The sequence below is a fragment of the Myotis brandtii genome, unplaced genomic scaffold (assembly GCF_000412655.1).
Source record: "Myotis brandtii unplaced genomic scaffold, ASM41265v1 scaffold54, whole genome shotgun sequence".
Taxonomy (NCBI): Eukaryota; Metazoa; Chordata; class Mammalia; order Chiroptera; family Vespertilionidae; genus Myotis; species Myotis brandtii.
Genome location: NW_005369989.1, coordinates 493969 through 521455, shown reverse-complemented (window position 1 = coordinate 521455; position 27487 = coordinate 493969). Strand labels below are relative to the sequence as shown.

Genomic DNA, 27487 nt, shown 5'->3' with positions numbered 1-27487 from the left:
GGAGATACCACCACTAGAAAGATTAATTCTGGGAATGATGTTATAGCAATGGTAGTGAATTCAGCCTTTTTCTAGCTGTAACGTGATTCCAGAATTACGGTCTTATGGCGTCAGTAGTAGGCACGTTCAGGGTATTACGGCTGCAGACCGTGTCAGTACTTTTTGGAATGTCACTGGGAAGCATATCGGCGCTTACCCCATGGGTAGGTAAAGGCATGGATTTAAAAACAGAAAATGTATTTTTTAAAAAGGGGCAAAAACTACAAGTTCAAATTACAGTAGAATTTAAAGAGTACTTTATGAGTACTACTTCCGCATAATTGATTCTAAAGGCCATTTTAATATAATGCTGTTAAATTTAATTTGCTACAGGACTTTCAATGCTTTAATATTTTTGTATCCAATGTCATTTAATTAAATGTGATTATTCCAAGTAAGATTTGTTCAGTCTTTCATAATGCAAAGCATAGATTGCATTTTGCAGAAAAGGAGTTTGAATGACGATCTGTGCTATGCAACTTTGCTGCGTTTCGTGCTCTACAATCATAGAAAGCCTTGCATATGGGACATTGACTCTACAAAAAGGCTATTGTGCTAACTCGGTTATATTTTTACTGGTGCTCCTGTTATCTCAGACGAGTGAAAGTGTTCAGGGACTAAATTCAAGTTATTCTTATGAGATGAGTCCATGAGTATAGTTTACGTTATAGATCTCCTCTAGACATGGCAGATGCCATTCATTTTTGTTCCTCTGTCACAGTTTTGCTTTTTTTTTTACTTGGCCCATCCTTGTGTACACCTCCTGTCTCCTGTTGGGCAGGAGTCTGCCTCCTGGCACTGTAGTTGTGGCACACTGGGTGTGGGACTCAAGAGGCCCGCTGTAAGTGCTGCTTTCTTGTTAATGGATAGCCCTGTAAGTGGTTGTTTAGTGACTTGTGTGAAACTGTGTATAAATGACAAAGTTCCCATGCTTCGATTTCTGTTTGTGACCTTTCCTTGGTAATTATACACAGACAACCAAATTTGATTATATGGCACTACCATATATTTATACCAGTAATGGCTATTTATTTTCATTTTAAATAAAAAATAAAAACAAAATTTTCCCCCCATTTAGTGAAAATACTGGGGAATGCCCAGAGTTCTTTAAAATAGGACTTATAAAAAAGACAAAGGGACTAACTCATTTCTAAGATGAAGTAATAGATTATCATGAAGTGAATATTTTTTAGCACTGTGTATAATTTCATGAACTATTGCTAGTTTGTGAACTATACTTTGTCTTTAAATAATTTTTAATGAATAGTGCTGTGTTCATTGAAAATTTTTTTTCTCGTTTCTATGTTTTGACAATTTAGATCTCTGAAATAGTAAAGATTATGATACTTGAAGCAATTGGGAGTATTTTTTCCTAGATGTATTTTGCTTGCCTTTTTTGTATTTGTCTACTCCATCCTTTGTGAGAATTTTGGGATTTATATCTTCTTTAGATCACCAGTTTAGTCTTGAAGGCATATTTTCTTTCCTGTTTCCCTCTAAATAGTCTTATAAACACCATGTAAATTTTATTTTAAATGATTATTTATTTGTCAATAGGTTGATATGAATTTCATGAGGAAAATTCCTTCAGGAGCTGAGGCATCCAATGTTCTGGTGGGAGAAGTAGACTTTTTGGAAAGACCGATAATCGCGTTTGTGAGACTGGCTCCCGCTGTTCTCCTCTCAGGGCTGACTGAAGTCCCTGTTCCGACCAGGTAAAGAGTTCGTTCCAATGAACACGCTCTCAGCATGTAAAATCTAAGTTTTTTCATACTGAAGGAACATGTTCCATTATGTATCTAGTAAAATATCATTTTAATTATTAATGTTGCCATTGTGCCAAAGGCTTTGACTACTAGGGGATAAAAGTATGATCTCTCTTTTTATTTTTGAATAACTTATTTTTATTGACTTTAGAAAGAGGAAGGAAGGGAGCGTTGGAGAGAGGGGGAGAGAGAGAAACATTGATCGGTTGCCAGAACTGGGGATCGAACCCAAAACCTGGGTATGTACCCTGACCAGGAATGGAATCCGCAACCTTTTGGTGTATAGGATGACAGTCCAGCCAACTGAGCCACACCAGCCAAGGACAATCTCTCTTCCTAAAACTAAAAAAACAAAGGGGTAGGGGGAAAGAGTATATCTATAATTCTTTCAACAATAAAGATAAATTAAAAAAAATAATTGCAGCATGAAAAAATATTTCATTGATACCTTTATAAGAATTTTGTCATCTCAGGAGTTTTGGTTTAAAAAGTGGTTCATTTTAGATATATGATCTGTGCAGGCACTGGAGTCAGAGAAAATGGAGTTGAATTTTTGCACTTCCACTTTTGTGGGAGGGTCAGACCTGACGTAAATTTTCTAAGCTTCATTTGTAAAATGAGGATAATAATACCTTATAGTTGATTAAATTGATAATGCCCCTGAATTAGGCAAAGAGCTTTGTTCTGACCTGACCAAAATCTTCTGTTCAAAATACATTATGAGTAAAAATGAAAATAAGGGTAATATCCATAAGAATAATTAGCAAGTTGTGCTATAAAGAGTAATCAGTTCCTTAGCTATTGACTGTATAAACTTAATTCCAAATGAGAATAATTTAAAAATATTTAAAAATTATTTTTATAATAGTAAATCTGAGGAATTAACTGCAACTTGATTGAAATGTACATGCCTATTTTCAATATGCTTTACTGAGGTGCATTAATGGTGTAGTATTAAGATAAATGAGAAAAATAATTCTATAGATTCATATTTACATTCTCATAAAATAGGAAGATGAATACTTCTAGTTTGGATAAGTGTAAATATTAACATTTTACTGTCATTAATAAGGACATAATTAAATAGGAAGTTAATTACTTTTTATTTAGTCACTATAAATAAATAAAATAATCAAGTAATAGTTGGTTTGGTGATAAATTTGAAGCTGTAGATAAAAATTCATTTTCCTTCCAAAGGAATTAGTTCCTTTTTTACTACTATACTAATATTAGTCTTAATCCAGATTATATTTTGAGGACTTGTGGATTTTTTTGTGCATACTCTTTAATTATTTTACTAGGCAAACCTTTTAAGTACTTCAATGGAATTGGTATTCACTAATTTATTTATTTATTGTCAAACAGACCAGAGAAAATTGTTTACTCAAATTCAAAAGGATATAGAAGATGGGAATTTTTAATGTAAAACACTCAATTCCTGAATTACTGTCTTACCCTAAGAAAGATGGGAAGTGATAACTTAGTAGGAAGTTAATTATGAATGCCTTTCGTAGTTCTGTGATCTGCTTTAGTCTGAGTAGAGTTGCCAACTTTTTTCAGTGATTGGGGTGGGCAGATGATCAGTGTTTTTGTGTTGATACTTCAGTGTTTTTTTTTATGATTGCTGAGATTTATGTGTGTATGTTGTTTATGTTTAAATGTGTGTATTTTAATGTTTTCTTAGGTTTTTGTTTTTGTTACTGGGTCCAGCAGGCAAGGCACCACAGTACCATGAAATTGGAAGATCAATAGCCACTCTCATGACGGATGAGGTAATTACATACCCTTTGAAGTGGACACTGATTATGAAGCGTATACTATATAAAGTCCCTTTTGAAGTGGAATTTCAAATCCTTTTGGACACCAATTATGAAGCATATAATATTTATTATAGTTCTCTTTTATAGCGATGCTTAAGAATTGACCTTGCTGTATGTAATATTTTATCTCATATTCACTCTTTTTGTTAATTGAATTTATTGGGGTGATATTGATTAATAAAATTATATAGGTTTCAGGTATATCTAATATTCACTCTCTTCAACTGTTTTGCCTTTGTTACGGTCTTCAGGACGATTCTGTCAGGATCAGTGGATATTTTTTTTATTTTCTCCCCTACATTTGAAATTATTGATCACCTTCTAGAAATTATCTTCATCCTGGATTTTAGGATATAATTTCTTTTGGGTTTCCTCGGGGCTTTGTCTTTTTCTCTTTCCCCCCCTTTTTTCCTCTAGTTTCTTTCTTCCATTTGTGAACTTCACCTTTGACCATGACCTGTATTGATCAGGACTTCTCTCTCTTTTGGAGAGGCTCCAGCCATCTCTGCCGTGTGCCCCTAAGGTATCTGAAACCCCAAATACCTGAACCTGACCTCCTTTGTCTGTCCTGTCTCAAACAGTTGGTCACCAGATTCTGTAGATTTTACCTCCTTAATATCTTTAGCATCTAACCTGCCACCTCCACTGCCACTTCTCTGGTTTACACTCTACCTTCTTCTCTTTGGTGATTAAAGTGGACTTTCCGAATCTTAGCATAGTCTCCTCTACACTACCAATTACATGCAGATTTCAATATATCATTATCTTGATCCATATATGTCAATGCCATCTTGTTATATACTTATGTTTAAACCTAAAATCTTTGCCATTCTCTGAATTGGATCTGTCTGATCTGGCCTTTGCATACTTCTTGAAACTCATATCCTCCCCCATTTTGCCCTGGCCACATTAGTTTCCCTTTTGTTCCTCAGATGTGTTATGTTCTTTCCTGCATCTGGTCCTTCACAATGGTTATTCCCTTTGCCTGAGTTCTCTTCTACCATCTCTTCCCTCTGCATGGGTTTGTCCCTCATTTTATTCACATTTCTCCTACAGTGTTACCTCCTGTAAGACTTTCATTCACCTGTTTTATTTTTATCACAGCATTCATTTTTACCTGCAATTATGTATTTATGTAATTAACTTCTTTCACTATCTTGCTCCCTAGGGCTCTTGAGTACAGGGACCTTGCCTTATCTGTCTCCATTGCACTCTCCAAGTGTTTAGAATTGTGCCTGGCAAATAGTAGGCACCCAAGTAAATATAAGCGATCAAATAAATTAAGTGTTTAAGTAAAGTTGATTGTACATCCATGATTATTGGTTTAGGATAAATGACATTGAATATCCTAGAAGTGGAAAGACAGGCTGCAGTATTTTATTCAGTAATGAATTGCTGAGTATTTCCCATGTAAAAATTTATCTTTTTAAAAATTATTTTGCCTTAGCACATCACTATTTTATTTTGTTTTATTGTTACTGATAATACATCTGGTAATACTAATAATGGGTTATTTTTTATAGTTATTACCCAGGGTGGGATAAGAGGTTAGGTAATTATCTTTATTGTATACTTATTCATGTTATCTGAAGTGGATTTACTTTGTATAGAACTTTCTTTCAACTTTAAAATTCTTTTACTCAGTGTTTTTTTTCCCCCCTCCTTTAGATTTTTCATGATGTAGCTTATAAAGCAAAAGACAGAAATGACCTCTTATCTGGAATCGATGAGTTTTTAGATCAAGTAACTGTCCTGCCTCCAGGAGAGTGGGATCCTTCTATACGCATAGAGCCACCAAAAAGTGTTCCTTCTCAGGTAAGAGTCCGTACAGTATTTGAGGTACATTTACAACATTAAAAAAAAAATACTTTATACATTTAAAAGAAATTTTTCTTATTGACTTCAGGGAGAAAGGGAGAGGGAGAGAGAGATAGAAACATCAGTTTTGAGAGAGAATCATCAGCTGCCTGCTGCACACCCCCTACTGGGGATCAAACCCGCAACCCAGGCACGTGCCCTTGACCAGAATTAAATCCGGGATCCTTCAGTCCGCAGGCCAACGCTCTATCCACTGAGCCAAACCAACCAGGGCTACTTTATACATTTTTAAAAATCAAAACTGTATACAACACTCAGAGAAGTTATACCCCAATATGTCCCCTTGATGTTCTCATCTCTGTACCACCTTCTGTGGGCCACCATTTGTTACTAGGTTTTTGTTTATCCTTCTAGTTTTTATTCAGTACAAAGAAATATGAACCTACAGTTTTATTTTCTTCTCTTTCTACCCAAAGTTAATATACTATGTGTACTGTTTGGCACCTTGCTTCTTTTTATATAACAACATATTTTGGTTATCTGATCATTAGAAATATTCCTTGTTCCTTTCTCACCATTTTGTTGTATCCTGTTTATTGGATATATCATAGTTTATCCTATCCCTTGGCTTAGGATGTTTTTGGTCTTTTGCTGCAAACCACATCATGGTAGTGATATGCCATATTAGTCTTGTGAAGATAGAGCTGTAGGATAAATTTTCAGAAATAGGATTGCTGACTCGCATGGGAGTTATAACTTTAGTAGGTAATTAGCAGAATCTTTTCTTATCCGGTGAACTATTTTGGACCCCCACAGTGAGGTATGAAAGTGCCTATGTCCCTGCAGCCTCACCAACACAGTATGTTGTCAAACTTTTGGATATTTGTTAGTCTGATAGAAATCTTTATCTTACTCTATTGGGTATTTTAATGTGATTTTACTTTGCTGTTTTATAATTAGTGAGGTTGAATTTCTCTGAATATATTTTGTTCATTGCCTTCCACCACTTTTTTTTTTTAACATTTGAATTGTTCATTGATCCTTTGGAGTTCATCATGGTATATTTTGTGGAGTATGCACCCAACTTTATCTTTTTTCTAAATTGCTGTCTGGTTGTCCCAATTTATTAAAAAGTTGATATATATTTTTAATTACTCCCATTTTATTGGTGATGCTGTCTTTCTCATTTACTAAATTTTCATATGCATTCAGGTCTTGGAGTTTCTTTATCATTGGTGTATCTATTCAATGGATCAGTTCCACACTTAAATTTTTGAGGCTTTTTGGGATATATTAATATCTGGAAGATCTAGATTTATTCTTGACTCCTCTTACTCTTGTTTTTCTGAATTTCTTTGGCTGTATTTGGTTTATTTTTTTATGTAAGCTTTAAAATCAGTTTCCTATTTACAGAAAAAACAATTTAAAAGAAATTATGATAGTGGTTAAACTTCTAAATGAACTGAGGGAAAATTGACATCTTTATAACACTGAATCTGTTCAAGAGCATGGTATAGCTTTCCTTAGTTGTTTTCCTATTTCAAGTCAGTTTTTGTGTCCTAAGGAATGTTATAATGTTCTACTTATCTACGCTTTTCAAGCTTCTTGCTCAGTGTATTCATTAGAATTTTATCTTTACTGTTTATATTGCAAATGAAGTCTCTGTTCTATTACATTGTCTGCTTGCTACTTTTATGTATATGAAGACTATGTTACTGTATATTTCTTATATTACTATATATTTATGCTACCATCCTTCTTAATACTTTTATTATATGTAGGTTTTCAGTCATATCATCTGCAGTATTTTATTCTCTCCTTTTCAAACTCTTATACCTCTGATATGTTTTCTGCTGTCTAATTGTATTGTCTAAAATCTCTAATAGTGTTAGGTAGTAGTTGAGTTGATATGGGCATTTCTTAATTAGTTTCTAACTGGTCAGTGTCTCTAGTGTTTCTCTCAATAATTTACTGATTTTGGGACCAAAAATAAACATTTTTATCATGTTCAGAAAATACCCTAATTTCTATTTTATGGAAAATGTTAATATAAACGGATGTTGAATTTTTAGCATCTCTGGAGACAATCATATGAACTTTATCAATTATTATGGTAAATCATGTTAATAAATTCTTTAATATGAATTCTACCTTTTGCATTGTTGGAATAAACCCAACCTGGACTCTAATGTGCTGGCAGTCTTTGTTTAGTACTTTATTTAAGTTGTTTGCATCTCTTAAGTAGATTGGTCCATAGATTTTTGTGCAATCTTTGTGTTTTGGTATTATCATTATAGTTGTTTTATAAAAACTTTTTAAGTTTTCCTTTTTCTGTGTTCTTAAAACTTTAAAATGGCTTGGAATAATTTGGTTCTAAAAGTTGGAAGAATTCTTTTGTAAAGTTTTCTGAGCCTGAATATTTTGTTATATGTTAGGCTTCAACAACTTGCTTATTCTGTGGAAATTGGTTTGTGTAAGCTTTCTATTTTTTCTAAGGTCAGTTTTAGTAAATCATTGTAACGATTTCCCTCTTTTCTGGTGTCAGTTTTGGGAAATTGTGTTTTCCTAGTTTATTACCCATTTCATCAAGCTTTTAAATGTGTTTGTGTAGGGTTGTACAGTATAGTCTCTTTCTTTCTTTATAGATATGTATATATATAAATAATTCCCCTCAGTTTGTGAAGTTGCCTCCTTATTGTGATTGGCTAATGGTTTACCATATTTTTTAAATAGAGCAGCTTAAAAAATATAATTTTAGTTTTTTTTTTAATGTATTTTGTTTTTCTAACTCAATTTCTGCTTTTTAGTTGTTTTATTTCTTTCAGGAAAGATTTTCTTTTTCATTTTTTCTTTTTTTTGTTTTAACATTTCCTGAGCTTAGATGCTTAATTCATTTTTCTTAATAAAATAAAATTCTTTGTTTTCCAGAAATTCCATGATTTTGTTTTCTTCCTCGAGCTAAGATGTAATTTAGATTTTTATTTTGATATTTTCAAATGGTAATTTTATGATTATGGATAAGTCTTTATACTCTATACATATTGAACATTTAAACCAGGTAGTTTTAAGTCATCTAGAGTCTTTGAACCAGGGGCTCTCCTGGGATGACCCCACCCACCCCACCTTTCTCTACCTCTCTCTCCCCCCTGCTCCTTCTACTTCCCTCCCTCTTCCTCCTCCTGCTCCTTCTCCTTCTTTTTCTCTAATTCTTTCTCATTCTTTTAGGCCCAAGTAACCAATTAAAAATTCACTCTTAGAGCCCGGCGGCCAATCCGCAGGCGGCCCCGCCCTAGCCCCTCCCGGGAGAGGGGGCGCAGAGGACCCGAGGCCGCCCGCCTGGCTCACTTCGCTGGGCAGCCCACCCAAAAACAAACAAACAAATAAACTCACTCCTTTCTTTTCAAGTGAGAATAGTACTCTTGAATTTGTAATAAAATATAATGGGATATTGATTTTTTATGCTTTTAATAACCCTTGTGCTATTTATATCTTAAGGGACGTATCTTAGTAAAAGAAAACTTGCACTTACATTTTTCTTAATGTTAAGTACATTTTTAGTAGTTAACATGAGCAGTATTTTAAAAATTCTGCTAAGAGCAATGCTTTTATTGGCTATTTATGTTCCTGTTGCTGAATAGTAATTTGAAATGGTGTGTATGAATGTGTTTTATAGTGTATTTGATATTAGAGTATAAAATGGAGCAAGCTGAGCTTGAACATAGAAATATTAATAGACAAATATTGGCTTCTGTTTTAAAGTAGAGTTTATTTAAAGTAGAAGCTGATGATAGGAAGCATCTTTTTCTAGGAGCACAGCGCATGCGCTTGCACACACACACGTGTATATATATCCAGTAAGAGATCTCATGCTCCCTCTGAATTGAAGAAGCCATCTCAGCCTTCCTAAAAAAACATTCTGAAAGTGTGTTTTTTTGTGTGTGAAATGCAGGAAAAGAGAAAGATTCCTGTATTTCCCAATGGATCTGCCCCCAGCTCGGGTGAAACTCATAAAGAGGCCGCTGACCATGCTGGGCCTGAGCTACAGAGAACTGGACGGTGGGTACAAATACTGATACAATGTGGGTGTCTTTGGAGACTAGGGTTTGAATTGATGAAAAAGGCACAAAAAGTCTTTTTCTTTGCAAATATTTGAACCTAACCTTACATGGTATTTTTTTATATTAAAAAAATGCCTTATTGTATAGGTATGTGATGTTGAAGGAAATTAATATATATTTAAAGATAATTTTACTAGTATATACTTGGGTTCTGTATACCAAGCTTTAATTTATAATGAAAATATGCACCATGTTAAGAATGTTGTACAGTTATATAGTAGGTTAATTTACAGAAAGGTTTTTAAAGAAAGTGTGGAGTTCTATTATAATTCTCCTTATGATATTAGAGAATTATGGAAACAAAGGAATTATAACCAAATTTTTTTGTGTGTGTGCATAGACTTAATTCTCTTAAAAGGGCATTATATCATACGATAATGTAAAATTAGACAAGTATAATTAATCCATGGTATTGATCTCTGGAAACCTAGTTAGAAAAATTGTTGAAGTTGTTCATTTTTGGGGAATAAAGAATATATTGCCAGGTGTAAACATTGCCTTAAAATATTTTGTAGAAGTAGAGAAATGTTATTTTACTTTTTTGTAGAAAAGCATGGGATATTGATAACCTTTTGTCCACTGGTGGTCTCTGTAGAAGTAAATATTGAATCTTGAATATTTATTTAAAAAGCAGGATATCTTATACATTATTAGGGATAGTAATGACATGCCTAAATAGTACTACATAGAAAAAAAATAACATGGTATACTAAATATAAACTTTAGAGAAGCTTAAACTCACAATTAATCCATTGACTAATATATTAGTCTCTGTGAATATAATAGGGTATAAGATTGTCCCCATGCAAGAGGTGTTGGTCTGATACTAGCTATTGTTATTATTATTTCCTCAAACTTCAAATTGAGATAGGATTGACACATATGTAACACCTTAATCAATAAAGAAAAAAAATTGAGATAGGATTAGTCACTGAGAAGTGCTAAGGCCCCCATTGATCTCATGGTCACTCATCTGTAAGCTTTATATAAGCTGTTAAATAATCAATTATTGATTTGATGGTGTGATTTTATTTTTAGATTATCATTGGCACCTTTATTATTGCAAGTTAATTCCCCTTGCTGTCAGATTATCTATAGGGTAACTTCTTCCACTTGTCAGTGTGTGTTTAGGATCTATTTCACTATTAACTTAAAAAAAAAAAGCTAGAAGGGTAAAGCTTGAAACATCCAAAGCATTTGAAAGCATAAGATTAATTTTTTGGGGGTGTTTTTACAGTAGGGATTTGAATGATTATATATATTTTGAGTCACAAAACGTTTTTGAATTATCGATTTGTCACAAGTATTTATTGAATACTTACTATGTCCCAGGCAGTGTTCTTAGACACGAGATGATGACACTGAATAAGAAAAAGTCTGCTCCTCACAGAGCTTATATTTTAGTGGAGTGCTTTCAAGTTAACTGTATCCAAAAGTTTGACTTAAAAAAAACCTTACACATTGAAATGACACATACAGCTTTGATGTGCAAATATAGATTTTTATATTTATTAAAACTTCCTAGTAATATGTGCACTAGTTTGACTACAAATAAAGTAAATTGCATACACTGAAGTACTTTTTAGGCTTTTTTTCCTGGACCAGAAATATTTATACTATTAAAGTGCTAATTTAAAAAGTAATTGAAATTATTTAATTTACAATTGAGTGGATCTATGCACAGCATACTCTATTTATATTAAAGGGTATTTGGGGGGCTTATAACTTACGTTATAATTGCCTTCCCGCTATTTCTGACACTTGCCTTTAAGATTTATAGTGTAGATAATAATTATTAGAATTGCTTATGCATATTTTCATGAATGGGTGGTTAGGTTTTATTTACTTTTATTGTACATTTTCTTGCCCATTTGTGTCTGAAATTACATTTACTCATATAAAATCATTTGCCTGCAGTTTTTTCAGTATGTAGTCCATGAAATATAGATGTTTATGTCTCTTAACTTAATGAGATCGACCTTTCCTCTACCAGTGGGTTAGATTAAATGAGTATATCTTCTGTAATTTATACCATGATTTAAATAGGATATTAATTTTTGTTGACAAAACACTAGACACCAGCAGTTTTATGTAGCCCATAGTTTTAGATTGCAATAGCTAGAATCCTCTAGTGTACAGTTTGACGAGTTTCATCTCACCTATTTAGGCTTTTTGGTGGTTTGATACTTGACATCAAAAGGAAAGCACCTTTTTTCTTGAGTGACTTCAAGGATGCATTAAGTCTGCAGTGCCTGGCCTCGATTCTTTTCCTATACTGTGCCTGTATGTCTCCTGTAATCACTTTTGGAGGGCTGCTTGGAGAAGCTACAGAAGGCAGAATAGTGAGTACAAAGATTGGTAGCGGCCAGGCTCTTAGCTCTTCAGAGGCAAGTGTCTGTGTGCATTTGTCTCACTATTCCTACTTTTATCCGAAGAGTCTACCCACAGCATGTAACCTGTCCAAAAGCAGACTTCCCCCAAAGGTAATTGCTATGGAAAACATGGGGAAGCCATATGAACAGGAGAAGATGCACAGTTGAGGTAAAAAATAAAAATAAAATTAAAAGAAGAAGAAAAAGAAGAAGAAAAGTTTATCCTGGCTTGCTGGATGAATGGTTTTATAAATTGAGTAAAAGGCTTTGTTGTCTGTCTGGGGGAGAAGGGTCTGGTGGGGGTAGTCTGCTTGAACTGAGTCCGGGTGGGTTGTGGGTGGAGGATTTTACCACTGGGGCTACGTCACATCCTGTAAGGCATCATAGGATTAGGTACAGCCATGTGAGTGATATTTACTCATCAGCCCTGGCGGGTAGGCCCGGACTAGACTGGAAGAAGAGAACATAATTGTGGACAAATGATGGATTTTTGAAGTGGTGCTTGCTTTAATTTTGCTGTTAACTAAATTTGTGTGAAAGTAGTCAAAGCTTGTCATTGGAAAGTATAACTGAAACCTGCATCTGTAATTTGACATGACTGAAATGAAAGTTTTTATGCTTTTTGTTCTTGACTAAAATGAAAGTTTTTATGTTTTTTTGTTCTTTCGTTTTTGTTTTGATCTTGGTAATATTGTATTAGGGGCTGTGGGAGTATAACTGAATAGTGCTTTGTAAAATCTTGAAGACAAGTTTTTGTTTATATATATTTTAATGGCTTTTAAATGAGATGATTTGTAATTCTTAAGTGTATTTTATTTAATTATATTTACTCTTGGGGAGAAAATTGACTTTATTTTTTATTTTTTTTACAAATAAAAGGTTAAGAAGTAGTCAAAGCTAAGTAGTGATATTTTTTAATTAAAGTATTTCATGAGCTGAACAGGAGATAAAACTGACAATTGACATTTCCTTTCAGCTCAGTTTATTTTCAATTACTTAGATAATATTCCCTTACTCTGTAATCACTGTATTAGAGGCATATAATTTTTTGTAAGTTGCTTCATGTGCTGACATGAATTGTACATGTAACTCTGCTGGTCCCCATGGAATTGTGTCTCATCTGTTTCCATCATGGAAATACTGCTTTGCTCTTGGACTGTGACCATCTCTCTCTGCCTACCCATCTCATCCTGCCATCTAATGCCATGTGCTTGTGATAGTGCATTAGGCACCAGAGGAATATAGACGAGTGTTACACGAGCATGCATCTTCTGCCCTCCATGATCCTAACCTAAGGGGGAAAAAGTCTAGATAGTATATTACCATGTCCTGGGTGCTGGGCCATGCAGGAGTCAGATCAAGGAAGAGCCGTGGGAGTTGAAATAATGGAAATGGAGAGCTCAGAGTGGGTTATGGAGGAAGGTGGTTTGGAAATGTGTTTGTTTTCACATGCTTTATGAGAACTTCAACTATAAAAGGAGATGGTAGGAGGAGGAGTTCCAGAGTTTGTAGTGATCAGGGAGGAATGAGTAGATTGGGAGCAGTTGAGACAAGTGGGGCTTGAAACTGAGAATAGATGGAGGTAATTTACAGGGAGAGCAGGTGAGGAATGGAGGAGGGATGAGAACAGGAGGAAAATGGCCCAGCATATCAGATACAGGCGCAGTCAAGAGCTCAGGATGAAGTAATTTTGCAAAAACCAAAACAGGTTTTTGAAGAGGACAGACTAGAAGGGAGTGTTTAGTGTCACGGCAGTGGGGAGGTGTGTGGGGAAGAGAAGGGTAGGGCTATGGGTGGGTAAAACGGAAACTTCTGAATGTGGGGTGGGGATGGCAGGTAGCAGGGCTGTGACTTCTTTAGGGCAAGACCTGGTTCAGTTTGGGCATGAGCATAGAAATAGTTTTAAAAATAGATCTGGGTAAAGGACCTGGTAAATGTGGCAATAAGGGGTTGGGCGTGGTGAAAGGAAGGTCTTCATGTTGCCGCTTTGCTTTTTCAATACCATGTTGGGAAGGACACTGTAATTTTGTGCCTATCTGTCCCTGTTAGCATTTCTTTATTTGCCATCTCTTTGCTTTTCTTCTCAAATTTTTTTTCTATTTCTAGATACCATTTAATACGTAAATATGCATATTCTATTTTAACTAAGGATTTTATAATGGCTTAGCAGTGTCTTCTAGGACAAACTGCATCTATGGGCAAGAAAAATTCATTTTATACAATTAACAACTAGATTCCTAATCTGAACACTTTTAAATTTTGCCAAAAGTCAAGTTTGTTTTTCTACTGAGAGTTAAATAATACTTGTACCACATATTATTATTTTGTGATTTTAATTTTGGAAGGTGCTGTTTATTGCTGGCAATGAGACTTGCTACCATTTGTTAAGTACATTCTGCAATGCTAGATGCTAGGCTTGCTAGGTGTTTCCCAAAGTTCTCCTGGCTAAAATCACCCCCCATTCAAAAACGAGAGAAGTTGGGCTCAAAAAGTTTTAGGTGTGTCCATGGCTTAACACCTAGTAGGAACCAGTCTTAACGCTTCAAATCTGGTTCTCAAGCCCTGCTCTTGGCCTGATGTCATGCTGTCTCCAGTTCCCAGGGGGTTGTTTATCACAAGCTTCTTTTCCTTGTCTTTACTTACCAATGATGGGCTTTTCCTTTCTTGATAGTGCACTCCAGTCCATCTTGATCTTTGTGAATGGTAAACTATCCTTTTCCTTCTGATCCCTTCCGTTTGTCTAGTGGCCTAGCCTAACTCCCTTACTACTTAAATAACGTAAAGGTAGAATGTCATGTTGGTAGTGGTCTAAAATTGGCTGCTAGTTTTGATATAAAATTCCTCTGAGTCTTTTCATTTTCTCATTTTATCTTCTGTTACCAAACTTTAATAATAGTAAGATACTTTCTCACTTATGATTGCTGTCAGTTTTATAAAGAGATTTTCCCATCTGTTTTATTTATGTTAAGCGTTTCATTTTTGATATCTGTTGTTTAAGCCTATCATATTAGATTAACTTCTTTAAAATGTGTGAAAATTGATCTTTAGAAGTCAATGGGAGAACAATAATATCACATGTTAATTTCTTATCTGTTTGAAGGAGTCTTTTTCCTAACAGGATATCGAGTATTTAATGTTTTCTATTTTTAAAATGAACTATTTCAGACATACAAAAATATTCAAAATAATATATATATATATCTTTGTATTCACCACAGGCTTAAAAATAAGACATCTGTAGATAGAACTGAGAAATGTCTTCCATTTATTCCTCCCTCCTTGACTCTCACAGTTTTGAATTAAGGTTGATCACAAATGTTCACTTTTTATATGCAAAACCAAAGCAATTTTCCCTTTGTATTTAAAATTTATTTTTCATTTTCTGTACTTAAAATACAAATTTGAAATTCAAAGTTGTGTTTGCTTTATATTTTTATTTGATTCATATTTTTTATTTTCTAGATGTCTTATATGTATTATCGTATGTTAGAGATATATTTATGATTGTTGCTTTTATTCGTTTCTTTTTTTCCTTAAACAGAGTGCAATAGAGTCTCTTTTTGGAGCATCATTAACTGGGATTGCCTATTCGTTGTTTGCTGGGCAACCTCTAACAATATTGGGGAGTACAGGTCCAGTTTTAGTGTTTGAAAAAATTTTATTTAAATTCTGCAGGTACGTAATAATTACCTATTTGTCACATGTGTTTGAGTATGTGTATAATTGTATATTATATTGTTTTTAACTTTAGGTGAAAGTACATTATATATTTAATATAGCTGAAAAAGAAGATCAGATCAATATGTCTATTTAATATTTTTGTGTTACTGTGTGGTTGACCCTGCTCTGGCCCCTGTCATCATCTCTACCCCAGTCACTTTGAGTAGAAAATCAGTGGATTTGAGTACTGATAAGCAAATCACTTAAAGGGCAACAAAAATTCTTTGTGCTAGAAAATTTCAACTCAGTAAGAACATGTTAGTCTGAATTGCTTATTAGATGGTATACTGGACTTATAAAAGAAGTTTAGGAAGGTGGATCTTGAGGGCTCAAGCTGACTTTATCCCTTGGGCCTATTCCACAGAGGGAATTGGCACAGTTGAGGGCGATGCCCGTTTCCACTGGCAGGGCTGCCAGTGTGGGAACCATTGCCGGTACTGTGTCTGGTAGACTTGGAATTCGATATTGCCAGTCTTGTTCCTTTTGTGAGATAAATGCAACTGAATATTTTAGCCTGGAGCAACCTGATGCTATTAAATATTTGATCCTCTAACTCCTCTTACTCTGATTCTTTCTTCACTGAACAAACTGATTCTGATCCTGATCTGGCACATGAGATAGACTAATAGAGGATGCAATTACCTGTAGTAATTTCTCAATTAAATTGAATTAGAAATTGAAGTCACTTTTTCTGTAGATACTGGTGGTAGAGGAGATGGTGGTGGTGATGGCGGTGATGGTGGGGCAGCAGTGTGATCACCATGTTGACACGAAAGCACCCGGGTCTTCTGAGAGAGTCACATGCCGTTGTTCTACAGACAGCTTGTCTGTCGTTGACTCCTCATAACTGACTTCCAAAGTGAGGTCTTTGTTTTTTTGACATGTTTATTGCCTAGCAGATTTTCAGTATAAATCTTTTATGTAAGTAAAATATAACCATTAAGTATGTTAATAAAAAGCTAGTCTTCCTTTGAAGCAGAAAAACACACACAGCTTCCTTTAGTCATTATTTTGTTCTATGATTTATGACTCTTATGTTGTTTTACTGTTCTTATTGCTTGTGATGACAATTTTAAGTATAAATACTGTTCCATTAGTATGTGTTGATCGTGTTCACGTTTTTCTTTTTAAACAGAGATTACCAGCTTTCCTATTTGTCTTTAAGAACCAGTATTGGTCTGTGGACTTCTTTCTTGTGCATTGTTTTGGTTGCCACAGATGCAAGCAGCCTTGTGTGTTATATTACTCGATTTACAGAGGAGGCTTTTGCAGCTCTCATTTGCATCATATTCATCTACGAGGCTTTGGAGAAGCTCTTTCATTTAGGAGAAATATATGAATTTAATATGCACAACAATTTAGATGAACTGACCAGCTACTCGTAAGTGTCTCTGATTCCCTCTAATATTAAAATGTATTTTTTTGCAGAGATGTCTGAGCCTAAGAATGGACTTTTTTTGCGATGTAATGCTCACTGTATCGACCTGAAATTACCCAACTAGCCATGTGAAGGTTGACTTGTTTGTTACAGATGAGATTTTACCAAAGCACTCAGAGGACATAAATCCAGTTGAACAGATTCACTTATTTTTATTCTGTAAATGTGATTCTGCATTTGATGGACTTACATGGAGAAATGTGGTTATCAACAAACAACAAGAACACAACTTCCTACCTTCCTAAGGCCCAAATCCCTGTACTCTTCTGATGCCTTCTATATGTCTCCTCCATACTCCTTCCCTTGCCCGCCGTGCAAGCTCTGAACTTTGATGGTCAGAGTAGGGAGGGCTATGAAAATTCCTTTAAGACAAGCATGTCAAGCTCAAAGGCTAACTCGGGCCAAATAAACAAGGTTTAAGTTTATGTGGGCCGCAAAAAACAAAAGCTTCAATTTTCATAGAAATGTAGGTTTATTTCAATAGAGATATGCTGAATACAAAGGGCTGAAATAAATGAGTAATCATTAACATAAAATAATAGAACATTTTCATAACAATATTTTTTCTTGAACATTAACTTAACAGACATCGAATAACCGCACAAATTAATAAGCGTAACGCAAATAAACCTATTTTTCTTGTTCTCCGAAAGCGAAATATTTCCTGTTGCGCACACCAAACAAGTCAGTCCAAGACTAATGACGCGGCAATCAGCTGCTAAAATATTCGCTGCTAGTATTAGTGGAGAGAATGGTGCACCTGCGTATAAGGCGCATAAGGGAAATGAATGCAACACGATTATAGTAGTCATTAGCGAACGTTGTAGTTCGTTATTAATAATTATGTATAACAGGATATTATAAAAATTAAGTTACGAAATATTTATTAAAACGTTTCTCACATGCTGTTATATTGGCTGGGCCGCAAAAAATATTCTTTGTGGGCCGTGAGTTTGACATGTTTGCTTTAAGACATTGACCTGTTTGAAAATATTAGGTGACACTTTGATGCCGAATCTATATTGTGCTATCTTCTTTGCTCTTAAACTATTTAATTTTTTTAATGTTATTTTTTTGTTTCTTTTGCTGCTCCTTTGACCTCTTTGAAGCATGGTTTTTAGAGTGATGCTTCCTTCTGGTTAACTGAGTAATTACCGTGAACATCATTTGTTCAGCTAACATTCTGTGGGCACGTGCTACGAATGTTGCATAATTTGTGTCATAGTGTTCCTTAACTATTCATTGTGTATGTAGAAACTGAGGTTCTTGGAGATTAAAATTTGTCTTGGGTCAAACAGCTAGTAAATAAGAGAGCCTGGATTGAATCCAAACTCCAGCCTCTTGCCTCTCCTCAAAGAGCTCATAATTTAATTGGGAATACTATTCCTGTTTGTTTTCAAGTTTTAAATTCACACTAGTGATTTCTTTGCTTGTGTGTGTGTGTGTTTTCTACCATTTCTTTTAGGTGGGTGAGTTAGTTCTGGATATGAACTAAAACTATGATCTTCTAATGACTGTTCTAAGCTTGTCCTGATGGAAAACTGTGTTACTTTCTTCTTTAAGAATGAGCCTTAAGATCAATAAAAGAAGAGTAGGTAGGGCTTGCCAGAGTACAAGGAATTAATGGGAGTATAACTTTTATTGGGAATCTATGCGTGATGTGTGTGGGGGGATTAAGTACATGAGATTTAGTGGAGAGTAAACTTGCTAAAAATTTTCTCAGATTTTTAAAGAAATTAGTACCCCCTCCCAAAAAGGTAGGTCTAACTAGTTTCATTAAGTAACATCTCACTGTTATTTGTACTAGTTACGCTTTATTTATGTAAGCCAAACCTCATTCCATTCTATTGTTTCTGATGTGTTTTCATTTTCCTCTTATTCATGCTTTGCAACATGGAAAAATTAGGAAGTCAAAAGCTACCACTTTGTGGGATCAATTTAATAAAATGTAAACATGAAATACAGGATCCTAAAAATTTCACCCTATTCTAATTTCTCAGATGTGTATGTATGGAACCTCCTAACCCTAGCAACGAAACTCTGAAGTTGTGGACGGAAAATAATATAACGGCACATGATATTTCCTGGGGCAATCTCACTGTCTCTGTGAGTATATTATGAACTAAAGGATTTTGCAACTATTAACCTAGTTCTTTAGCTTTTTCTGAGTAGACCTACATTTTCTTCTTGATTGATGTATATATAGTATGTTTTCGAAACATAGTGTTAGGTAGACCAAGTAGGAGTTACCACATTTTTATGTATCATGCCCTAAAAAAGTATAGGCTGAAACAAATGAAGTTGGTATAGGAAAGAAAAGACAGAATATATTTGACTTCCAAAATATAATTATTAAAAAATACGTTAATATACTTTTTTTCCTAATTCCACTTAGATTCATAAATTCAAAGGAAGTATACACTAGGACTGTGGTTACACATAGAGTTGACAGTTACAACAGCTCATATCCACTTGTCCTGCCTTCTGATTTTTGGTTCATCTGCTCTATGAACAACTTAGTTAGAAGACCACAATGTTCTGCTAATGTCCTGAATGTCAAACCATAACATCTCTGAACTCAGAATGTGTGTGTTAGTTAAAGTTGAGTTGGAAGTGTTTTTTTCCTTTCTGAATGATATATAAAAGTGATAGTGTGTCTTACAATCAGTAGCATCTTAGAGTCTGTGAAATTTATTAATACTTTATTGGATATCTGAGAATCCCCTTCAATCCCTCCTTTTTCTATTTTTTCTCTTTTTCCCAGGAATGTAAAACCTTTCACGGTGTATTTGTAGGATCAGCTTGTGGTCATCATGGGCCTTATATTCCAGATGTGCTCTTTTGGTGTGTTATCTTGTTTTTCACAACATTTTTTTTGTCCTCATTCCTCAAACAATTCAAGACCAAGCGCTATTTTCCTACTAAGGTAATTGGGGTATAATTTTGGAGTTCTGGTAATATATTGTTTGGGGGTTAGTACTTTTTATCAAATAGTTTAAAAGAAATTATTCATAGTAAAAATGTATATTATGCGTCTGAGCTAGCAGTAGGAAAACAATAGTACTTTGAGAGATGGTAGGTTAGTTGTGAAATGTGTTTCCTATCATTTGGGAAAAAATATTAGATATAAATGTATTTCACTGACACATTGTCACTAATTAAACCTCCTTCACACTTTCCAGTGGCATATTTTAATCTGAAAGATATGAATTATTTATAAAGGATACATACTATATCTGTATTTATATTAACATAATTCTTTTAACATAGGTGCGATCGACAATCAGTGACTTTGCTATATTTCTCACAATAGTAATAATGGTCCTAATTGACTACCTTGTAGGAGTTCCTTCTCCTAAACTTCACGTTCCTGAAAAATTCGAGGTAAGGATTAAAATACTTGGCTATTTGTTACTTAGGCATACCAAACTACTTTAAACTGTGTAGGTAGTTATTTTTAAACTGTGCATAGTCTCTCTGAAAAGCTGATCCTTGAAAGGAAACATTTTATTTCCCACATATGTAAATAGAATGACAAGATGCAAAACTGCAAGTGGACCCGTTTAGGAAATAAGCAGGTAGGTATCAAAGCTAGTCCATTCTGGAGAATGAATGAAAATATCCATGGTGAAGAGTTGAGAGACATTAAAAAAATTTGACCCTGTTCTCATAGCTGGAGTTCATGATGTTCTTTCCAGGCAAAAGAAACATTCTTTATTCTCTTTTAAAGAACTAAATAAAACTTGAATTTTTGAGTAGCAAGGACATTCTTGTTAAATTTCTAGAAGGATAGTGTATCTGACAGGAGTGTTCTCCCATAAGAAAAAGGACACTCATTGTGAACATCCATGAACCCTTTGTTTTCATTAGCAAACGCTAGTTCTTTTGTGTACAATATACTGTACACAATATAGCACCTAAAAATATTGTCCCGTCTGAGTTAGAGGTGGCAGCTTTTGAATAATTTCTGGAATTTATTCTTAGAGTCAAGTATTTGTGTTACTGCTTACATTTACATTTAGCAGATTAGATGACTTCTTTCAGAAGCAGAACGTTTAAAGGTGATTAGGAATAAGGAGTATAATGAAGATAATTTTAATCTATTTTATCTTTCACTGGGATAAAAAGAAATAACATTATTTTTAAAACCAGCGATTTCCAAAGTAGAGTGCATGGGTAGAAAATGATCCACCAAAATTATTTAGAAGTTCAATTTATATCTTTATCTAAAAATAAGAAAAATTAAGCCTTATACTATTTACTACATGAATTTTACTCTATGGATAACCAAACATTAGTAACATAACAGGTAAATGAATGTAGAGCCATTGGGTATATATGCTCACTTTTATTTGTAAAAACTTTTTATATGTTTGCTGCTAAGAGTGTATAATTTAAAAAGTTTGGAGACCTTTGCTTAAAAGCATAGATTTTGAGCCACTGAAGATTTTAGGTCAGGAAGAGATGGCTACATGAAAGTCATTCTATTTTTACCAAATCTTATGAATAAATGAAACTCTAAATTAATATTGCTTCAAAATATTGATGTATTTTCCTGTAGTGATAGCCTCATTTCCTGATTCAGATTCCTAAATATATCCTTGTTATTCTTTTATTGATCTAGCTTTCAAGTAGCAGACTGATTTCCAGGGGCATAAAATACACTTGGAGAAACAGTTTAAGGAACTCTTAAGAATGTAAACATAGATAAAATATTTTACACATGTGCAGTATTGAATATGAAGCAGTTTAATAAATAGCAGTGTGGGAACATTTGAATACCTGAATTAGAAAATATTAAATTTCCTTTTTGTGTTGACAAATGTTTTCAAGAAGAAAAAACAGGCTTAATATGAAGTCTAGGTAATGAAAATGTGTAGATTTTAATATGTCCAACATCCTTCAAGAATATTAAACTCTCTTACGATCGTTTAAATTTTTTTGCTATAAAACAAATTTTACGTTATAGAGTTGAAATTGTTAGCATCTGGTAAAGTGCCAGATTTTTGTCAGTAGATGCTTTGAAAAATAGTGTCCTGAGGCCCAATTCTTAGTACTGACTGTGCCAAGATCACTCGTCTGCAGGATCTCTAAAGCAGTTTAGTTAGGAGTTGATCTAGTAGGTAGATTGATTTTACATTTTATGAGATAGGTAGGAGCATGTTGAAATGACCGCTTCACACATCTGTTCCTGCATCGCAAATCTCCCAAAACATAATGCCTTTAAGCAATTGCCCTTCCCTTTATTTGTTCATAAACCTGTGTTCCTGGGATTAGGTAGCTGGGTAGTGGTCTGGTCTCTTAGTGATATTTTGTATGACCACAGAAATCTGTTGCCTTGATGAGAGGCAGAGTGACCTCCCCCTGCCTGGGACTTCAGATGGCTGAAACAGCTGGGGTGGTTGCCTCCTGTCCCTCTCTCATTACATCGTGTCCCATCCTGAAGAAAGCTTATCCAGGCGCACTCAGCAGCTTAATCTCAGGGATCCGAGAGGGTTAGAAAAGAAGCTGCAAAGGTCCTTTCAGACCAAGACCCAAGACACCACACAATGTCACGCTGGCCTTATTCTGTTGGTTGAAGAAAACCATGAGATCGGCCCAGATTCAAGGGGAGGAAATAGACTCCACCTCTGCATGGAAAGAGTCGGACGAGGGGGGCCGAGTCTAGGGATGGGAAAAACCCTGTGGCTGTCTTTGCAAATAATTCACCGTACATACCAAGATTTAATCTAGTTCTTTCTGATCCCTTGGGCTTTTCTTGGAATAGACACAGTCTATGCTGTGGGAATTTTGTGCAGTAGAAGAAGGAAACTTTTTTCTTTTTAAATTTATTTATTTATTTTTAACAGCCTACTGATCCAAATAGGGGCTGGATTATAAACCCATTGGGAGAAAATCCTTGGTGGACCTTATTAATAGCTGCTGTTCCGGCTCTGCTGTGCACCATTCTCATCTTTATGGATCAACAAATTACAGCTGTAATCATAAACAGAAAAGAGCACAAATTGAAGGTAACGTTAAATTTTGTCTCAAAGTATTGTAATTTCTTGAAGACTTTGGGGTGTTTTTGTAATGACTGGAACATGAAAAGATGTAAAGTGAAAATGAATTTATTCTCTTTATGAGTGGTATAGAATTTTAACCTGAAAGAAAAATGTAGATTTATAGATGTTCGTGTCCATTTCACTTTCCAGAAAGGAGCTGGCTATCACCTTGACTTGTTCGTGGTCGGAGTTATGTTGGGAGTGTGCTCTGTCATGGGACTTCCATGGTTTGTGGCTGCAACAGTGTTGTCGATAAGTCACGTCAACAGCTTAAAACTTGAATCTGAATGTTCTGCTCCAGGGGAACAACCCAAGTTTTTGGGAATTCGTGAACAGCGGGTCACGGGGCTAATGATTTTCATTCTAATGGGCCTGTCTGTGTTTATGACATCAGTACTAAAGGTAACAGCCCTTTATGGCAAATGTTTTAAAATCTTCTTTATTGTAAAATTTACGCCCGGTTGTATGAAATTGAAACATTAAAGTATCTAAAATTAGTTTTATTTCCTAGAATTTACCTGGAAAGTAATATTTTGGCATGGTGTTTAGTATAGCAGGCATTTCAGTATTAGATGTACCCATTTAAAAAATAATTTTAAAAGGATAGAATTAAAACGAAAGACTACAGAGTTTTGGAAGGAATTAATCCATGACTTAGTTAAGATTTAAAAGAAGAATACAGTCAGAGGATGTTAAAAGCATAAGTAGAAAAAGAAATATGAAAAATGAATGAAACTGAGTTATCTGACCAAAATATAAAAATAATATTGCTATTAATTAAATTAATACATTTTCCTAAAAAACTAAATGAAACAAAAGTAGTAGTAGCAAGCACTTAGTAGAAAAATATGAACAGCTAATAATATAAATGAATTATGTAAGAATTTATACTATATGTCTAACATGTTTAGTCACATCTGCTTTTTGCCATACACATCTATTGAATCTTGTTGATTTAAAAAATTAACGATAACCATAGCAAACACAGCTAAATATCTAATCTGAAATTTTCTATCTATCCTGGAAGAGCTCAGCTTCATTTTTCCCTTGGTTGCTGTAGTTTTTTTTGTTGTAAATAAAATTACTAAGTAAAGAGTTGTATACCATTTATAAATTAGGATACAAGCTTAGAGTACATAAACGTGTGTATATGCTATATAGTAACAAAAAAAACTGATAAATACTAGAATTCTTTGGCCTCTTTTCATGCACTTTCGAACAGCCTATTAATTCACCCAATATTTGCTGAGTACTTACTATTCTACTGAGCCCTGGGGAAGCAATGATAAACAGATGCATTATTGTTTCCTTTTAAGAATTGCCAGTCTAGTTGGTGAAACAGATAGGTAAATGGGACATTACTGCGCAGTGATGAGTGTATTGTTAGAAGTGCTTGGGACAGAAGGAGAAATATGTGGTCTTTGAGGATGCCATTCCCTACTGATGAAGGTGCCCTTTAAATTTTTAAAATTAAAAAATTTAAAAGTATTAACTACATCTAGGCAGAAAAAGTCAAGTAGAACATCAAGAAAGCTCTAAAACGAAAAGGTAGTCTTGCTATTTTTCCTCACTTTCTGAAAGGAACTAACTATCCAGAGGTAAACTCGTTTTACTTTTTTTGTCTTTTGAGTTATTTTGGCAATTACCACCATTACAGTTTTTTATATACTCTCATAATTTTATTTTTCACTTTATTACCTTTAGACTGGATATCTTTATCAAAGACCATGATTTCCAAAGTCTAGTTCAAGGATCTCTGGGAGCTCCTGACACCTTGTCAGCGATTGCCAGATCCTTCTCTTTCCAATCATGTAACTGTATGAGGCTGAATTTTCTTCATCTGCTTCAGCCAGAGTGACATATTGCAGCAGATTGAATGTACATACAGATATGAGAACTTAGTGGTCTCTGTTTAAGCACCCACTAAAGAGATTTAACAGAAATACAAAACAATGCTACTCTTCTTAATGTTTTTGAAATTATAGTTTTCCATAAAAATGTCCTTTATATTAATTTGTAAGGGGTTTGTTATTTTAAAATGAATTAAAAATAACTATTTAAAAATTGCTTTTCATTCCCAGTATGGTGATTATCTATTTCCCACATAGCTATATGTGTACAGTGTATACATCAATGTCTTTAATTTTTAGGGGCTTTCTTTTTCATTCTGTTTATTCACTTTTCTTAGCATTGTAATGTTGCTTTATGGATAAAATATTTTCCTGAAATTTCTGGAGTATATTGATTAGATTTTTTCCAGGTTTCTTAGAAAGGACATACTAGGTTGTTAGTAGAGTCTCCTCTGTAGCTCTTAGGTCTTTTTCCTCACAGCTCTCTCCCCCTTGGATGAGAGTGATGATTGTGGTTTTGGGAAATGAATGAGGTCTGTTGGTAGTGTCCTGTATCATGCCTAGGCATGGACTAGGTAGGCATGGTTTGGGATTCTCCTAACTGCCAAAGAAATAAGAATTTTCTTTTGGGGGTGGGGTTCAATTATTATATTCAGTAAATGCTACTGTGTGATAATCACTGTAGGGGTAGTGACAGTAAATAACAATGACAGATGCTGTTGGAGTGATAGTTATATATACCACATGCTTTTTTGATTATCTTATGTATATGAAACCCTTTAGTTTTCATGGCATTCTGATACAGGAAAGCACAGAGCGGTTAAGGCTCAATAAGAGGCAAACTGGGTTTTTAAATCAAGTAGTCGGATTGTAATGTTCAGTCTCTTAACCACTGAACATGCTCCCTCCCCTTTTAGGAAGGAACATGGAGAAGATAAACAATTTTCAAGGAGGTTATTGTTTACTAGCATTTCTCTTATTTATAGAAAAGTTAGATCTCATTACTGAACGGTCATGTAATTCTGTCTCAGTAGGTACTCAGCAACCGTGCTTTTTTGTGTACTTTTTGCTGAGAAGTTGTTTTAGTAGCAATGGGTTCTGATGATGGTCCTTTCACTTACAGTTTATTCCAATGCCTGTTCTCTATGGTGTTTTCCTTTACATGGGAGTTTCCTCATTAAAAGGAATCCAGGTAAGTCTTCAATATTTAATGATTTTGTAGAAAAACTTAAACGAAGATTATTTTTATGATGGTAGTGATTTATTCTCAACTCTAATATTTTGAGGACAGGTTAACTGGTGACTTCAAATCTACATTTTCTTGTGATTATTGGCTTACTGCACTTTTTTCCCCCCGAGAATGAGGTTATGAACTGATATGGTCCTAACTATCTTTAATTGAAATCTTTGAAAGGCCTCTGTGATTAAAGACTAGTATAGTATGAGGGGAAATCAAAAGGATGGGATGGGAAAAAGGTGCTGTTTCTGATATGCCAAACAGTAATTTCCATGCTTACAAAGAAAAGGTAGATACTCGTTTTCCGTTAAAAATGGCAATACCTGCCATTGGTATGGGTGCAGCTAGTGCAGAAATTATTTTCTGTGCTCCTGAAACAACATTGGGAAGCAGGGAAGGAAGAAGTACTAATTTTGTAAATCAGGAAACAAATTGAGGGACTCAACTGAGGGTTCTTAACTAAGCAGTGGAGCCAACCAAGGCTGGAATCCAGTGATTTCGCTATTGTTTTGTCTTATTTATAGTACTTCCTGGAGAACAACCCGGTGAAATTTACTTAAGATTTGTATCAATCCAATCTTAGTGTAAAATATTTAGCACGTAAAGCAAGGTTAGTACCACATGACCGCCTCCTATCATGAAAAGCATATTGTCTGAAGTTGCTGGCAAGACTTTTGGAAGGCAGCATCTTGATTTTTTTCAACACAGTCCAGTACCTGCTCTCCATTGGTCAGGAAATGATCTCATTAACTCTTTTTTTTTTTTTTTACAATAATTTTGTGGGTAGGTAGGGCTGGTCTTATTCCAAGTTTATAAATGAGGAAATGGAAGCTCAAAAAGACCAAGGAATTTGCTCTCAGTTTCCTTTTCAGTGGGTGAAAAATTGGTAATTGTTACCTGAGGTTATTTTCATAGAATTGGTAATGTTAGAACCTTATAACATTGTTACTGTTTTGTTGTACACATTAGGAACAAGTTAAAAGATTAAGTGACTCCTGCATTTGATTATAGCAGGCAAATTTATCTAAATATTTCAGTCCCCCAAATTAAAGCATTTTGGCTTGAGTTTTCGGATTACATTGATTGCATTGCCCTGACTCCTCCCTCCCTCATCTCTCCCCCCTGGGTTCAGAGGTTCTGTCCCAAAACTTCTCCTGTACTATCAGAACAAGGAAGTTATGGTTTCAGTCACAAAACCCTGAAGTTGAATGTAATTTTTTTTCCGAGTTAGCAGAAATGATACTTTGTTGAAAACGTTTTCTTGT

General features: G+C 34.5%; 1 protein-coding gene across 2 annotated transcripts in view; it reads left to right on the top strand.

The window, feature by feature from the left end:
- Positions 1 to 27487, top strand: part of SLC4A7 (solute carrier family 4, sodium bicarbonate cotransporter, member 7) — an 80742-nt gene that overhangs the window by 41720 nt on the left and 11535 nt on the right. For both annotated transcript variants that reach the window (XM_014549226.1, XM_014549227.1), the window contains 13 exons: positions 1597 to 1754; positions 3490 to 3577; positions 5294 to 5440; positions 9393 to 9499; positions 11729 to 11903; positions 15475 to 15608; positions 16789 to 17034; positions 19092 to 19197; positions 19856 to 20017; positions 20362 to 20475; positions 22941 to 23102; positions 23286 to 23537; positions 26109 to 26177. In XM_014549226.1, coding sequence (XP_014404712.1) covers positions 1597 to 1754; positions 3490 to 3577; positions 5294 to 5440; positions 9393 to 9499; positions 11729 to 11903; positions 15475 to 15608; positions 16789 to 17034; positions 19092 to 19197; positions 19856 to 20017; positions 20362 to 20475; positions 22941 to 23102; positions 23286 to 23537; positions 26109 to 26177 — 1920 coding nt within the window. The remainder of the gene's footprint in view (positions 1 to 1596; positions 1755 to 3489; positions 3578 to 5293; positions 5441 to 9392; positions 9500 to 11728; positions 11904 to 15474; positions 15609 to 16788; positions 17035 to 19091; positions 19198 to 19855; positions 20018 to 20361; positions 20476 to 22940; positions 23103 to 23285; positions 23538 to 26108; positions 26178 to 27487) is intronic.